Source organism: Mastomys coucha, unplaced genomic scaffold, assembly GCF_008632895.1.
Source record: "Mastomys coucha isolate ucsf_1 unplaced genomic scaffold, UCSF_Mcou_1 pScaffold5, whole genome shotgun sequence".
Taxonomy (NCBI): domain Eukaryota; kingdom Metazoa; phylum Chordata; class Mammalia; order Rodentia; family Muridae; genus Mastomys; species Mastomys coucha.
This window is the reverse complement of record NW_022196911.1, coordinates 82488234-82502501: the sequence shown is the minus strand read 5'-3', so window position 1 is coordinate 82502501 and position 14268 is coordinate 82488234. Positions and strand designations below refer to the sequence as shown.

At 38.1% G+C, this 14268-nt stretch overlaps 1 protein-coding gene across 2 annotated transcripts in view; it reads left to right on the top strand.

Annotated features, from left to right (window-relative positions):
* The window catches only part of Cltc (clathrin heavy chain), a 63052-nt gene that overhangs the window by 47329 nt on the left and 1455 nt on the right, over nucleotides 1-14268 (top strand). The window contains exons 18-32 of one of the 2 annotated variants that reach the window (XM_031354824.1): nucleotides 1173-1295; nucleotides 2820-2965; nucleotides 3195-3378; nucleotides 3571-3763; nucleotides 4271-4428; nucleotides 5200-5364; nucleotides 5518-5625; nucleotides 5705-5872; nucleotides 5992-6141; nucleotides 6227-6358; nucleotides 6456-6566; nucleotides 7481-7651; nucleotides 7841-8062; nucleotides 9191-9211; nucleotides 13028-13103. In XM_031354824.1, the coding sequence (XP_031210684.1) occupies nucleotides 1173-1295; nucleotides 2820-2965; nucleotides 3195-3378; nucleotides 3571-3763; nucleotides 4271-4428; nucleotides 5200-5364; nucleotides 5518-5625; nucleotides 5705-5872; nucleotides 5992-6141; nucleotides 6227-6358; nucleotides 6456-6566; nucleotides 7481-7651; nucleotides 7841-8062; nucleotides 9191-9211; nucleotides 13028-13103 (2128 nt within the window). The remainder of the gene's footprint in view (nucleotides 1-1172; nucleotides 1296-2819; nucleotides 2966-3194; nucleotides 3379-3570; nucleotides 3764-4270; nucleotides 4429-5199; nucleotides 5365-5517; nucleotides 5626-5704; nucleotides 5873-5991; nucleotides 6142-6226; nucleotides 6359-6455; nucleotides 6567-7480; nucleotides 7652-7840; nucleotides 8063-9190; nucleotides 9212-13027; nucleotides 13104-14268) is intronic. The other variant, XM_031354825.1, reaches the window with a different exon arrangement.

Sequence of the window (14268 nt, the reverse complement as noted above, 5' to 3'; positions counted from 1 at the left end):
CTGTAATTTTTTTAATTAAAATATTTATTACTTGTGCACAAGTATGTAGAAGTCAGAGGACAACTTGTGGGAATCCATTATCTCCACCATGGATATGGGTCTCATGAACTGAACCCTGGTCATCAGTTTTGGTGGCAAGTGACCTTAACCTACTAAGGCATTTTCCTGACCCCTGTACATTTGATATAAATGTATGGTCTCCATTTCCTCCTCTCCTTCAGTGCTGAGAATGCATGTGCTGATAGAACACTGTATCAGCAAGCTCCACGTCTGGCCACAAGAAAACAGTCCTCAGTTTCCCTCAATCACTTTACTTTGCAGCTAAACTCAAGTGTTTCAATAATGGTTCTCTGTAATTAGATTTTTAGATCATACATTTCTACTCGGAGAACTGCTTAAATGATGTTTTCCCCATGCTGTTGGATTCAGAAGCTCATTTTCTTTCTTTATGTTGCCAGTCTCCACTGAGTTGTCCACTTTCCATTCAGAAGTCCTTTGATAAACAGTTGAGCACACTCATGCACATGTCCTTTCTCCTTGTCCCTGCTTAGCTTTTGTAACATAACACATTCTTAATAGACTAATGACTACTTCAGCCTTTTCTCCTGTTTATCAGTTATAGGTTAGAGTTCAAGGATAGAATACTGGGCTAGCATGAGCGAGGCCCTGATTACAGTCACGGCGCTGAAAACAAATTCTGTCATATTTATTAGTCAGTATTCTTGGATTCATAGATTCGTGTTTTACTCTTTGAATTACAATCCATTACTGTAATTCCTGTTGGCATGCAGATTGTTGCCTGGTTGTTGAGGCACTTCAAGGCTCATTGTGCAGCTTTCCCAGCTTAGAGTTGCTCGTTTTTCCATGCAACCCTCACCCTTTTTTTGTTTTGTTTTGTTTTGTTTTGTGTTTTTTTTTGAGACAGGGTTTCTCTGTGTACCCCTGGCTGTCCTGGAACTCACTCTGTAGACCAGGCTGGCCTCGAACTCAGAAATCTGCCTGCCTCTGCCTCCTAAATGTTGGGATTAAAGGCGTGTGTCATCACACACCACACCACACCATAATAGATTCTTAAAAAAAAAAAAAAAAGTTGATATGATTACAAATAACTTTCAGACTCATCTGTAGTTTTTACTATTTACGTTGAAATTAACCCTTTCTATTTTAATTAGGTTTGCAATGAGAATTCCCTCTTCAAAAGTCTTTCTCGCTACCTGGTCCGTCGGAAGGATCCAGAATTGTGGGGTAGTGTGCTACTGGAAAGCAATCCATACAGAAGACCATTGATTGACCAGGTAAAAAAATCACAAAAATGTTTCCCTTCATTCTGACTTGGAATATTTTCCTCTCATTATATATCCAAATATATTTAAATGGGCCATATTTAACTATAACAGAAGGCACAAAAAGTGAAAAAAACATTAAAATTGTACTATATAAATGTAAAATTGTGTGTGTGTGTGTGTGTGTGTGTGTAAAACATTATAAGGAAAGTGAAATCTAAAAACATAAAATTATCTTAAGTTCATCACCATTAAAGAAAGGGAATAAATTAGGATTGATTAAAAATTGTTAGCTGACACATGACTAAAATCAAAACATTTAAAAAAGTACATCAGGGCTGGCGAGATGGCTCAGCAGTTAAGAGCACTGACTGTTCTTCCAAAGATCCTGAGTTCAAGTCCCAGCAACCACATGGTGGCTCACAACCCTCTGTCCAACTACAGTGTACTCATATACATAAAATAAGTAAATAAATCTTTAAAAAAAATAAAAATAAAAAAGTACATCATACGAGGATTGATAATACAAAAACAAAAAATCCAAGTAATTTTTGGGTATGACAGCTTATGCCTGAAGTCCCTAGTACTTAGGAATTTGAGAGAGGAAGAATATGAGTTTGAGTTCACCTTGTCCTATGAATGTAGCAAGATTCTATCTCCAATTCTTTTTTAAAAGTACAAGTAAGTATCATGGAGATTATTAAGTTCTGGTCCTTAGCATCACATAGAAGTCCCTGTGTATAACTCCAGGGCTGGGTAGAGAGGCAGGAAGATCTCTAGGGCTTGCTGGTTAGCTCGTCCATGCAAATGGATGAGCTCCAGCTTTAAGGAGAGCCTTGTCTTAAAAGTAAAATGGGAAGTGACTAGGCAAGACAGCTGGTGTCACCCTTTGATACATGCACCTGTACACATTCATGCACACAAACACAGGAATAGCACACATGGTAACCAGTAATAAGAATTCTATCTAAATAACACAGCACGAAACTTAAGATTTTTATACCTTTATGAAATTGAAATCTTGAAGTTAAAGTACTGATTGATGCTTGTTGTTAAAATGATTCTGAGAGACAAAAGGACACAGCATTCTGAAGACTAGATTCCTAGTTCTTGAGTTATTCACTCACTCTCTAGAAAGCGATTCCAAGGCCCATCCTCAAGTAGACACAAAACTTCCTGCAATCATATGGCATCTGAGCATATGAAAGTAGACAAAATAAGGGTTGTTCATTTTCTAATCTGTGTCTAGAGATTTGAAAATAAGAATCCATTAAAGTAATAGTGACAAGTTATTATGGATAGTGTTTTATCAGGGGAAAGAGAATAACATAATCACCAACAGTAAGATCATAATTATAAATGTGCGTTCATGTACATTTGTGTACAAAGATCTTTGAGTAGAAGGGTATTTTTCCTTCTATTTGAGGTTTTCTAATGAGAAGTTAACTAACTTATTCTTACCAGGCAATGTATTTTTAAAAATAACTTGATTTTTTTTTAAAAAAAAAAAAACTATTCCATGTATATCTGTTGTAGGTTGTACAGACAGCCTTGTCTGAAACTCAGGACCCAGAAGAAGTGTCAGTAACTGTCAAGGCTTTTATGACAGCAGATCTTCCTAATGAACTCATTGAACTGCTGGAGAAAATTGTCCTTGATAACTCTGTATTCAGTGAACACAGGTATGCTGGCAGAGGGCTGCATTAGCTTTCTCAGACTTTCCTTGTAGCCTGTCAGTTTGGGGAAGGAATAGAAAACAAAGAGAACAAGCAGCTTTCTGGATTGTTATTCTAATACAGTCTCTTCTCACCCTGTCCCTTGAGACAAATAACCCTCTAGTGTCATAGTGGTGTTTCCTCACCATTGATGACTTTTTATAAACATTGTGGTGGAATGTCTTGGTTTCTTAAGGAATCTGCAAAACCTCCTCATCCTCACTGCAATTAAGGCTGACCGAACACGTGTTATGGAGTATATTAACCGCCTGGATAATTATGATGCTCCAGACATTGCCAACATTGCCATCAGCAATGAGCTGTTTGAAGAAGCATTTGCTATTTTCCGGAAGTTTGATGTCAATACTTCAGCAGTGCAGGTAAATCTTGAAATTACATAAATTGAGCTACTGACTATAATGTCTTCTCTTGATGCAAAGAATGCATTGTCTTATGAGGGTATGCACAGATTGCTATCACAGTAGAATAATCATAAAATGCTATCAGTTTCAATGTAATTATGTTGGGTGAGATCCATTTTACTGTAACGCCAATTCAAAAATGTTGCCCAGGTGTTGATTGAGCACATTGGAAACCTGGATCGTGCATATGAGTTTGCTGAACGCTGCAATGAGCCTGCTGTTTGGAGTCAACTTGCAAAAGCTCAGTTGCAGAAAGGAATGGTAAAGGAAGCCATTGATTCCTACATCAAAGCAGATGATCCTTCTTCTTACATGGAAGTTGTACAGGCCGCCAACACTAGTGGTAAGACTTCAGTCTTCATGTCTTTGAGACTGCCAAGAGTTCAGGAGTCTCATTTTTAATTGTACAGAGGTTAGCCACTCCCTGGTTACTTGTGAAAGCTTTTAGCCCAGCATATTGATGCAGCTAAAGATGACTGAATTAGAAAGTCCATGGAGAAAGTTCATTTTGTTTTGAGGGCTGATAAAATCCTGATAGAGCTCTGGAATATAACTTTAAAGTGGGGAGAAGTATCAAGCAGTTTCAGGGCAATAATAATGCAGATGTGTAGTGGAATTTATATACTTTTAGGTATATCCACTTTCATATTTGTCATTCTAAGTAACATCTCTTTGAAAAAGGAGTTAAGCTGGTGTGGTGAGGCAGGAGGCCTTAAACTCATGGACAGCATGACATCAGCATGACATCAAAAAAAAAATGGGCAGGGGAAACATCTAACATCTAACATATTTGGTTGGAAATATAAAACAAGGGTGCTATTTTATGGGCTTATTTTTTTTCTTTATTTAGGAAACTGGGAAGAATTGGTGAAGTATTTGCAGATGGCACGCAAGAAGGCTCGAGAGTCCTATGTGGAGACAGAATTGATATTTGCACTGGCTAAAACAAACCGCCTTGCTGAATTAGAAGAATTTATCAATGGGCCCAATAATGCTCATATTCAGCAAGTGAGTTTTCTGTTTAATTTGCCCCCCCATCGTGTGTGTATGTGTGTGTTTGTATGTGTGTGTGTTTGTGTGTGTGTGTTTGTGTGTGTGTGTATGTGTGTGTATGTGTGTGTGTGTGTGTATGTTTGTATGTGTGTGTGTGGGTATGTGTGTGTTTAGTGGGCTGTTTGCATAAAAGTGCGTGTGAAGGCCAGAGGACAGGCTCTTCATTTTTATTCCTCAGGAACTATCTACTTAGGAAAAAAGACAGGGTCTCTTATTGGCATGGGTCTCACTAAATAGTTTAAGCTAGCTGGCCAGCAGGCACAAAGGACTGACCTACCACTAGCTTGGTGCTGGGATTCCAAGCACACACCACACCTGACTTTTTATGTGGTTCATGGTTATTAACTCACATCCTATTGTTTGCAAGGCAAGCACTTTCCAACTGAGTTCTCCCCATAGTTCCACATTTTAATACATGAAAATTTAATGATTGAGCAACTTTACCACCCTGGCAGAATCAACATTTTAGGGCTATAAAGTTAAACTGTTCTTAGGAGATAGAGTGTGTGTATGTTCATTCATTTTATTTGTAATTTTTGAGATAGAATTTCTCAGTGGCATAAAGAAGGCGTCCTTAAACTTGGTACTCCTGCTTCAACTTCTGGGTGCTGAATTATAGCATATTCAACTATATTACCCATCTTTTCCTTAGTAGTAAGATAAGAATTTGGAAGGTTTGAGCTGAGACCTGTATCTTACTGATCATGGATTGCTTTTCCCTCTTAGGTTGGTGACCGTTGTTATGATGAAAAAATGTATGATGCTGCTAAGTTGTTGTACAATAATGTTTCTAACTTTGGACGCTTGGCATCTACCCTTGTTCACCTTGGCGAGTATCAGGCAGCAGTTGATGGTGCTAGAAAAGCTAATAGTACTCGAACATGGAAAGAGGTAATTAAACCCAAGTTTGAATGATGAATTAACATTTTTGCATTTTGTTTGAATTTTTTTTTCTGTTGTACTGTTTTTCTTTTTGTACTGTTGAGTTGAAATAATTGCATATATTTACAATTGGGTTCTCATAGTGTAAAATGTTTATTCTAGGTCTGCTTTGCCTGTGTAGATGGGAAAGAGTTTCGCCTTGCTCAGATGTGTGGACTCCATATTGTGGTGCATGCAGATGAATTAGAGGAGCTTATTAACTACTATCAGGTAATAACACTAGGCCTTTATATGATTGAAACCTTTGTATACATATTCTCTCCTCTAATTGCATTTTTCCTTTATGTAGGATCGTGGATATTTTGAAGAACTCATCACCATGTTGGAGGCAGCCTTGGGACTAGAGCGAGCTCACATGGGAATGTTCACAGAGCTAGCTATTTTGTATTCTAAATTCAAGCCACAGAAAATGAGGGAACACCTGGAGTTGTTCTGGTCGAGAGTGAATATTCCTAAGGTAACTGACCAGTCTTCACTACTCCAAGTTAGCTCTGATAATTTAAAATACCATTTTCCTTGTTATACTGATAGCAGGAGACAGATTTATATCTAAAGCAAGTGGTCTTTGTGGCACAGGTGCTGAGAGCTGCAGAGCAAGCTCATCTTTGGGCAGAGCTGGTGTTCCTCTATGACAAGTATGAAGAGTATGATAATGCCATCATCACCATGATGAATCACCCCACTGACGCATGGAAGGAGGGGCAGTTCAAAGACATCATCACCAAGGTACACACACTCACAAGTGTGCGCTGCGGAAGGAGAAGGCTCATGCATAGAAACTGATGTGTGATGCGGGCGCTTCTATTTTCAGGTGGCTAATGTGGAACTGTACTACAGAGCAATCCAGTTCTACTTAGAATTCAAGCCTTTGTTGTTAAATGACTTGCTCATGGTGCTGTCTCCACGGTTGGATCACACTCGTGCAGTCAATTATTTCAGCAAGGTAACTGCTTTAAACTGAGCTTTATAGTGAAGATTTCGACATACTTGGATAACAGTTCTCAACCATGGATACCTTTCTAACAAACTTTATTTTAAAGGTAAAACAGCTACCACTGGTGAAACCATATTTACGCTCAGTTCAGAACCACAACAACAAATCTGTGAATGAATCCCTGAACAACCTCTTCATCACAGAGGAAGACTACCAGGTAAAACCTTTGGATCCTGTAAATACTTAACACCAGACTCTGATTAGCCTCAACACTTACATGTTCTGTGGTAAGAGCTCCTGTTAGCCTTAATTTTTACATAGCGGGCCTGTGGATGCCTAGGCCCTAAATTCAGCAAGGTTTTCGGGATAGGTAAGTGTTCAGGTTTATGACAAGTTCCACTCTTTGAGTTAGATATATTTTATATATGTTTTGATAAAACAATTTAATATGTGGTTCCTTCCCCTCTTACATCCTGATTGTACATCCAAGAGATGTGCATCAGTTAGCCCATACTTAACTGTAGTTAAGTGGACTTAACTATATATTAATTTTCATGACTATTTGTCATATAAATTTGCTGTTATAAAAGATAACATAAATAGAAACTTTCTAGGTTAATCTAGTTGCATTTTTTCCTTTGCTTCTTGGCCTGGCTGGTACTTACCTAGTAGCCCAGGCTTGCCTCACAGGCATCATACCTGACTGCTTGAGGTAGAGTTCTGTGTCAGGAAACCTGGCTCAACAGGATTTTCCTTTAGGCTCAAAGTTTAGTCTGTAAGGCTGAACAATATGATTAGTTAGCAAACTCTTAGTTTGCTAACAGCATAAGTGCATGTCTACATTACATATTCTCCCAATTTCATAGTCATTTAAGTTAGTATCAGTACTGGATATCTCAAAGAAAATTGCACCTTCAGAAAATTGTACAGTCCCTTTAAGCATTTTATTTATTGCTTTAGAAGTAGATCAAAGAAGACTGATAACCTGAATGCAGGTTACAACTTTTGTTAGTTTGGTGCTCGCATCTTCTGTGTGGTTATAGTTCATGGTGCCTCCATCAGAATGAATGTGGAACATACATGGTAAACTGAAAGCCCCTAGTTGACTTCTGAATGGCTTTGTCTCTTAAGGCTCTGCGAACATCAATAGATGCTTATGACAACTTTGACAACATCTCACTTGCTCAGCGTTTGGAAAAACACGAACTCATTGAATTCAGAAGAATTGCTGCTTATCTCTTCAAAGGCAACAATCGCTGGAAACAGAGTGTAGAGCTGTGCAAGAAAGACAGCCTTTACAAGGTTGGTAAGCAGGATGGGCTGTCCCAACAATGGAAATTGGCAGTGTAACTCCCTTTTGTGAAGGTGGTTTTTAAGTCAGTGGATTTATTATCATTATTATTATTTATTATTACTACTTTTAACTTTCAGTGATGGTTCAAGTCAGCATGTGTGGGTTAAATTCTCTCCTTCACTGTTTCCTCCAAATAGGATGCAATGCAGTATGCCTCTGAATCAAAAGACACAGAGTTGGCTGAAGAGCTCCTACAGTGGTTTTTGCAGGAAGAAAAAAGAGAATGCTTTGGAGCTTGTCTCTTTACCTGTTATGATCTTTTAAGGCCAGATGTCGTCCTGGAAACTGCATGGAGACATAATATCATGGATTTTGCCATGCCCTATTTCATCCAGGTCATGAAGGAATACTTGACCAAGGTAATGATGCTCAGAAGTGTATTCAAAACTAAGACTCTTGAGGATATATAACAATCTACATGCATGTTATTTTTCAAGTTTTTTTCTCCAGTATAAATTACTTAGTTGACCATTAAATTTTCCTATTATATGGATTTTTTTTCTAAATAGCTGACAGACAACATGATTAGGAAGGGAACTCAAGCTTTGTCAGTGTTTACTCTCTGTATTCTTATAGTAAATAGTACTCTCTTAATATTTGAAATATTTTAAGATAGCATTTTAAAATTAATTGCTACAACTTCAATCTCCATGTATTCCAGATTTGTCTGGTTCTTGACTTCATGTCTTTGCCTGTTTGTCATTCATTGTATTATTAGCTCCCTAGTCACCACAGATTTTTGATAATCAAATACATAATTTAAAAATATTATAGGAAGTTTGCAATTAACCATGTTTCTTAAATGCACATTAAATAACTACGGATTCAGCCACCTTACAAAATTTGCAGTTCATTCTTGCATCTCTTTTTGATGTGAGAATAGTTCTTGCTTGCCCGGAGTTAACTAGCTTTATGCATAGAAAATTTAAATGATTTTAAAAGATCCATTTTGCCAGAGTAAATAAAGCTTGAAGTGAAGTCTTTCTTCTGATCTCTTCAGCATGCCTGAGTAAGGGGGGAACACTACTAACACCCCGCCCCCATAGAGATGTTTTCCTTAGAAGATCACATACCTAGACACCTCGTGTTGCTCTTACTGTTTTTAAAGGAGTGATACTTTATATGTAAGTTCAGTGTGATTAGAGCAGTTGCCACAGCTTAGCCACAGGTGAGAGAGAGAAGCTTCTTTTCTTACGCATAATGCCACCTTTTGAGACCTGGCTGCTGTTAACCTAAATGCTGTCCATTTTACTAGCCATTAAGCTGCTTCCTTTCACACTGACTTAGCATAAGTTCTTGTGCAGTAAGCTTTGGAGTTATATAGGATTCTAAGTTTTGCTTCCGTATGCCCTTGACTTCCACTCGCTCCTCCCTTTTTTAGTGGTTACATGTTTCTCCCCTGAACCTCTGTTGCTGATTCTACCTTTTTATGCTCAATATGGAATTTGATTTTTTTTCTAAGCTGCACCTTCTGAATTCCTTTGCAGGTTGATGCAATAAAGGAAAAGGTGAAAGTTGATTCTTTTGCATCTTTAAGTCTGGAGGACTAAGTCTAAGGATTTGCATGACTTTTTTCCTTCCTTTTCTACACTGCTGCTGCTGCTTTTCCCCCAATAAATTTTCACTAAGCCTCTGCAAGTCCCTGAAACATAACTATAATAGAGCTGTAGGACATTAGTAGATGTTTGCTACTAATCGGCTAATAGGCTTTAGGAAGGGCAGGAGGCTAATCAGTAGTTGGTTCACAGTCTCTTTTAATATATTATTAAAACTGAGCATGGTGAGTTTCAATATCAATTCCAAACTATCAGGAAATTTCTTTTCCCTGTCAGGGTATCTGGACCATACTAGGACTTTCTTAATATTTGAAATAAATTAAAACATCTTCTTTTTTTATTGTGTGAGCTTGCCTGACAGTTGTTGAATTTATATCTGTATGCACATGCCCTAAGAGGCCTTTGGAGTTCTGTGGGGCTGTTTTTTGTTTGTTTGTTTTCTGGGTTTTTTGTGGTATTGAAGGACTGTGATCCAGTTTCTGATCTCTTGATTCTTACTAATTTTTTTTGCTGAAAGTAGATACAAGAGATACTAGCTGCTTCCGAAGAGACTTTCCTCATGTTTCTCCAGGTGTCCAGTTCTCATGGTGCTAGTCCATTTTTAAGAAGAGCCAAAATATTTTCAATCATGAGCGAGCCAAGCTTGCTGCAACTGTTGCTAAGCAACATGGATTATCTGTGTGTACAATAAGGCGATAGTAACACCTGTCTGTAATCAGCATGCCTTCAAAATTACCGAAATTTGCTGTCAAGTTGATTTGTTGGCTCATCATCCAAGAATGCCAAATTTAGGCACCATTTGGTTGCTGCTTTCTTCATTGGCTTATCTTTTTCCCAGTATAACTGAAATGAACTTTAAAACTTATTCCTGGTGTAAAATCACAGCTAGAAAGCGGTGGGGAAGTAAAGGAGTGTTAAATTTTAAATGAATTTGGGTGGGGCCAATGCCTTGGGATTATGTTGTTCAGACTGGAGTCACCACTGGAACTTAGGGCAAACCTGAGTAAATGCATTGTGTGTGAGACCCTTCAGCAGCTAGTAAGCAAGGCAGCTAGAAAGCGTGTGTGTGAAAAATGGGGAATTGAACTGCAGTGTTATGCGTTGTTTTAAATCAAGCATGTACAAGTCATTGCAATTACATCATACTACTCTGAAACATAGAGCATTGCTGTGGGCTGTGTGTGTTTCTTGAGAGCCTGTATGGCACCAGTCATCCTCAGATCTCACTTCTTGCTTCAGTACTATTGCCTTTTTTTCATGCACACATACACCAAAATAACTGACTGCATGTTAACTTTTACTCTGCAGCATATTGCAGTCTTTGTGGAAAAGCCTTTTGCATTATAGTGGATTTTCAGTATTACAAGTGGAACTGATTTTAGAGACATGCTTATGTTAAATTTTTCTTTTTAAACCCAAGGATCAGAAACTTTTGTTACAGCTCTTAACAAAAGCTTGTGTTCATAAAATCTCCTCCCATTTTTCTTCTTTGTACAATCTAAATTGGGTTTAGACAAAAATTGGATGTTCCTGTGCCAGAGGCTATCCCATTATATAAAAACATCAACATGTTGCTTATGTTGGTGTTTCTCCTCTGGGATTTGTGCTTTTCTTCCTCCCTGCCTATGTCAGTGACTGGGCAGTTAGATAATGCTGGCTCTTCTAGTCTCCCATGTGTTTCTGTATCAGACCTATGTTCAACATTTAATCAGACATTAACTTTTGTATGTGTCTGTATACTTAAGATTTTTTTTTTCCTTCAAAGTCTGGGGTTGTATTATATAGTGCTGTGGCTTTTGGGGAGTTTTTTTTTGTTTGTTTTTGTTTGTTTGTTTTTTGTTTCATTTTTTCTCTCTCTAAGGAGTTACTTAGACATTGACATCCATGTGTTCCCTGTATAACCCCTCTGTAGGCCATTCTCACATATTAGCTAGGTCAGCCCATGTGGCCTTGATGGCAGAGCTGTGCTTTAAATTCCACAGATGGATAACTTTTGTTGTAAACTTGGATGCCAAATAGCGGGTATTTCAAATGATCTTTACATTCTATGGTAGTCTTTAATTTGATATTAGGATAATTTGTAAGATACCATGTAGGCTATGAAATAAGAAAATAGTATGTAAAAGCAAACCAATACCCAGGGATACATAATGAGACTATTGTCTCCCCATCTCCACCCCCACCCCAAAACCAAACAAAGCAAACCCATTTTGCTAGGGTAGACAGACTACTGAGGCTTACTTCTCAAAAGTTCTTTGACAAGACTGGAGTAGACCTAGATTGCCTTTAACATTGAGTAATTAGAATTAAGCATAAAACATTGTCTGGAGCTGCTCAGCTGGGACAGGTGCTTGCTGCTAAGCTTGACACTTGATTCTCCCCTCTGGATCCATACAGCAGCATGGGGAAACTGACTTCTACAAATTGTCCTCTGACTTCCATATGCACATGCTTGTTGTCTCTCACCCCCCAAAAGGACATGTAATTTTGAAATACTGTCCTAACCCCTGCCTGTGTGTACATTCAAAGGCACTATTTTAAGTTTCCAGTAGAACCCAGGTACTGCTTTAGTATTTTAAAAAGATCTAGTTTTTAAACCATTTTTCATGGACTGACATGTCTGCTCACATTCTGCCCCTCCCCCATTGTCTTTTGAAGGAACATATATGCTCCCTTCTACATTCACATTCTTAGCACACTTGGCCTTCAAAACAGCACATAGAATACGGAAATTTGAAAATTAGTTGTAGAGAAAACCTGGCTCAGATGCTAACTTTTAAATATAGTTTAAAATACAAATAAAGTATAAAGTCAGTGAAAGTGTATGGTAGAGAAGATTCTTTAACACCAGGGTCCTGATACTTTTCTCTGGTGTGTCAGGGACTTACAGGATGAAATTGGGTTAGCCCATAATAGCTAGCCCATGGGGAACTGCCAGCTTCTTTCAGCCTCATTTTCTAGAAGGAAATTCAAGGACTGATGAAGTGGTTTGCTCCTTCTCCCCCATAACTCTTAAAAGGATCTGGGCTATCACTCCTGTCTTCCACTCATACACCTGGACCGATATTAGCTGATGTTTCCAACTTTGATTAGCTAGCATATAACAGCCACTTATTTCTTTGGCTTCATTAAAAGTAAAAGCTTTCCTCTCAAATCTAGGGCCAACTCAAGCAATCCCAGTTACTTCTTAGGACCATATACTATTAGTATTTGCATTTTGTCTCAGGCAACTAAGGAAAATGATGTTATACAGTAATATTGACTATGGAGCTGCTTGAGACTTAAGTCTTAGTCTGTAAAATGTGAGCCTCAGCAGGAGCTAGGCATAGTTGGCAAAACAGCTTTTTCTACTCAAATATCTAGCCATTAGACTCATTTCACATTTTTGTAAACCTAGTGTCCTGGGGAAGGAAGTCTTGATGGTTCATGAATTCCTTATTACCTCGGATAGTGTGTGTATACTTTTGAAAAGTGGTTCCTTTTCACTTTCTCCCTTGCTCAGGCTGCATCCTAGCATGTCCAGTCTTAGCCTGGCGTGAGCTGTTATGGCATTTATAAATCCCTCCTTCCTGAGGGTTTATAATGACAGTGCTGAGAAACACCTTGACTGAAGTATGAATACTGCCATTGAATTTGAGGGGCCTGAGAATGTTCTTGCCAGTCTGTTTTATTTTGACATAATTTAATATACTAAGGCTTTTCCACTCTCTGCCATAAAACTAAGTTTGTAATGCTTTTGAGGTTCTAACATGACTTGTTTTTCTCTAGGTGGATAAATTAGATGCTTCAGAGTCACTGAGAAAAGAGGAAGAACAAGCTACAGAGACACAGCCCATTGTTTATGGTAATCTGTCTCTTTTTTTACGTTCAGAGGGCTACCCTTCTTAAATGTAGCAAGCTTTGAAAGGGGCAAAACATTTGCTGAGTTAAGGAATAGTTCTCCCAGCTCTTCACATTTTCTCCTGAGGACCATTTAAAACTCATTTTTATGGTATCCACTGTAACAATCTTCCATGCATAGACTCTCTCAAAAATAGTCATGAAAGATGGCCTAGGCTTTCTTGTTGCCAGATTGATCTATTTGTTCCTAAGTCCCTAAGAAAGAATTCAGTTTTGGAAGAACCAATATAACAGTGTGTTTTGGATAAAGAATGCACCCTAACTTTAAATGTAACTAGGACCGAGAATGGGGGTTAAGTTTCCATTTGAAAACTTTCCAGAGAGATAGAGCATCCAAACCTTAAAATAATTATTTAAAGCAGTTTGACTTGTTCTACTAGCCTGTGTAGGTTACTTTCCCTTTGCATCTCATACGTGGTGAACATTGGATTTCAGGAGTATGATAAAAAGTTTTATAATAAGGTTTTCTTTGGAAGGAAGTATAAAATTAGGACCATTTTGTCTCAGGCAACTAAGGAAAATGACAGTATCTGAGTCCTTAGTATTATTATTGCAGGTAAACTGTTTGGGGGAACTTACAGGTCAGGGTAGTTTTGATAAAGGACTAGGTAGACCTAAATGACATGAGATTTGACTTGACATTATTTGAAATAGGAAAAAAAAAAAATAGCTGTGGTTTTCACTGGGTATCCACAGACTGCTGGGCTTTTACGGAGTTTTAAATAGGGAGTTGGAATAGAGTTAGAATTTTCAATAGTCCAGAGATGATTGTTTGGTAAACCAGTTTCCATACTTGCTTACTAAATAAAATTTTGGTTGTACTACAAGAAGGGGACACAGGGAGCCTGTTGTTCTGGGAGTGCAGTAGCTTCATTCTAGCGGGAGAGGATATGCAGGACTAGGGAGGTATTGTGTTTCTCTCTCTAAAAGTTCCTTACATGTCATGTTTTCTTTATGTGGTCAGCAACTATTTCAGCTTCATCAGCAAGTATTTGATAGAAGGTATATACGTTCTCGTGTTTTTCATATCTAATGCATTGCCTATCTAGTGCATATTTGAATGTGTTTTTTTCTACTGCTCTCTCTAAATTAGCGCTGGATTCTTGCTA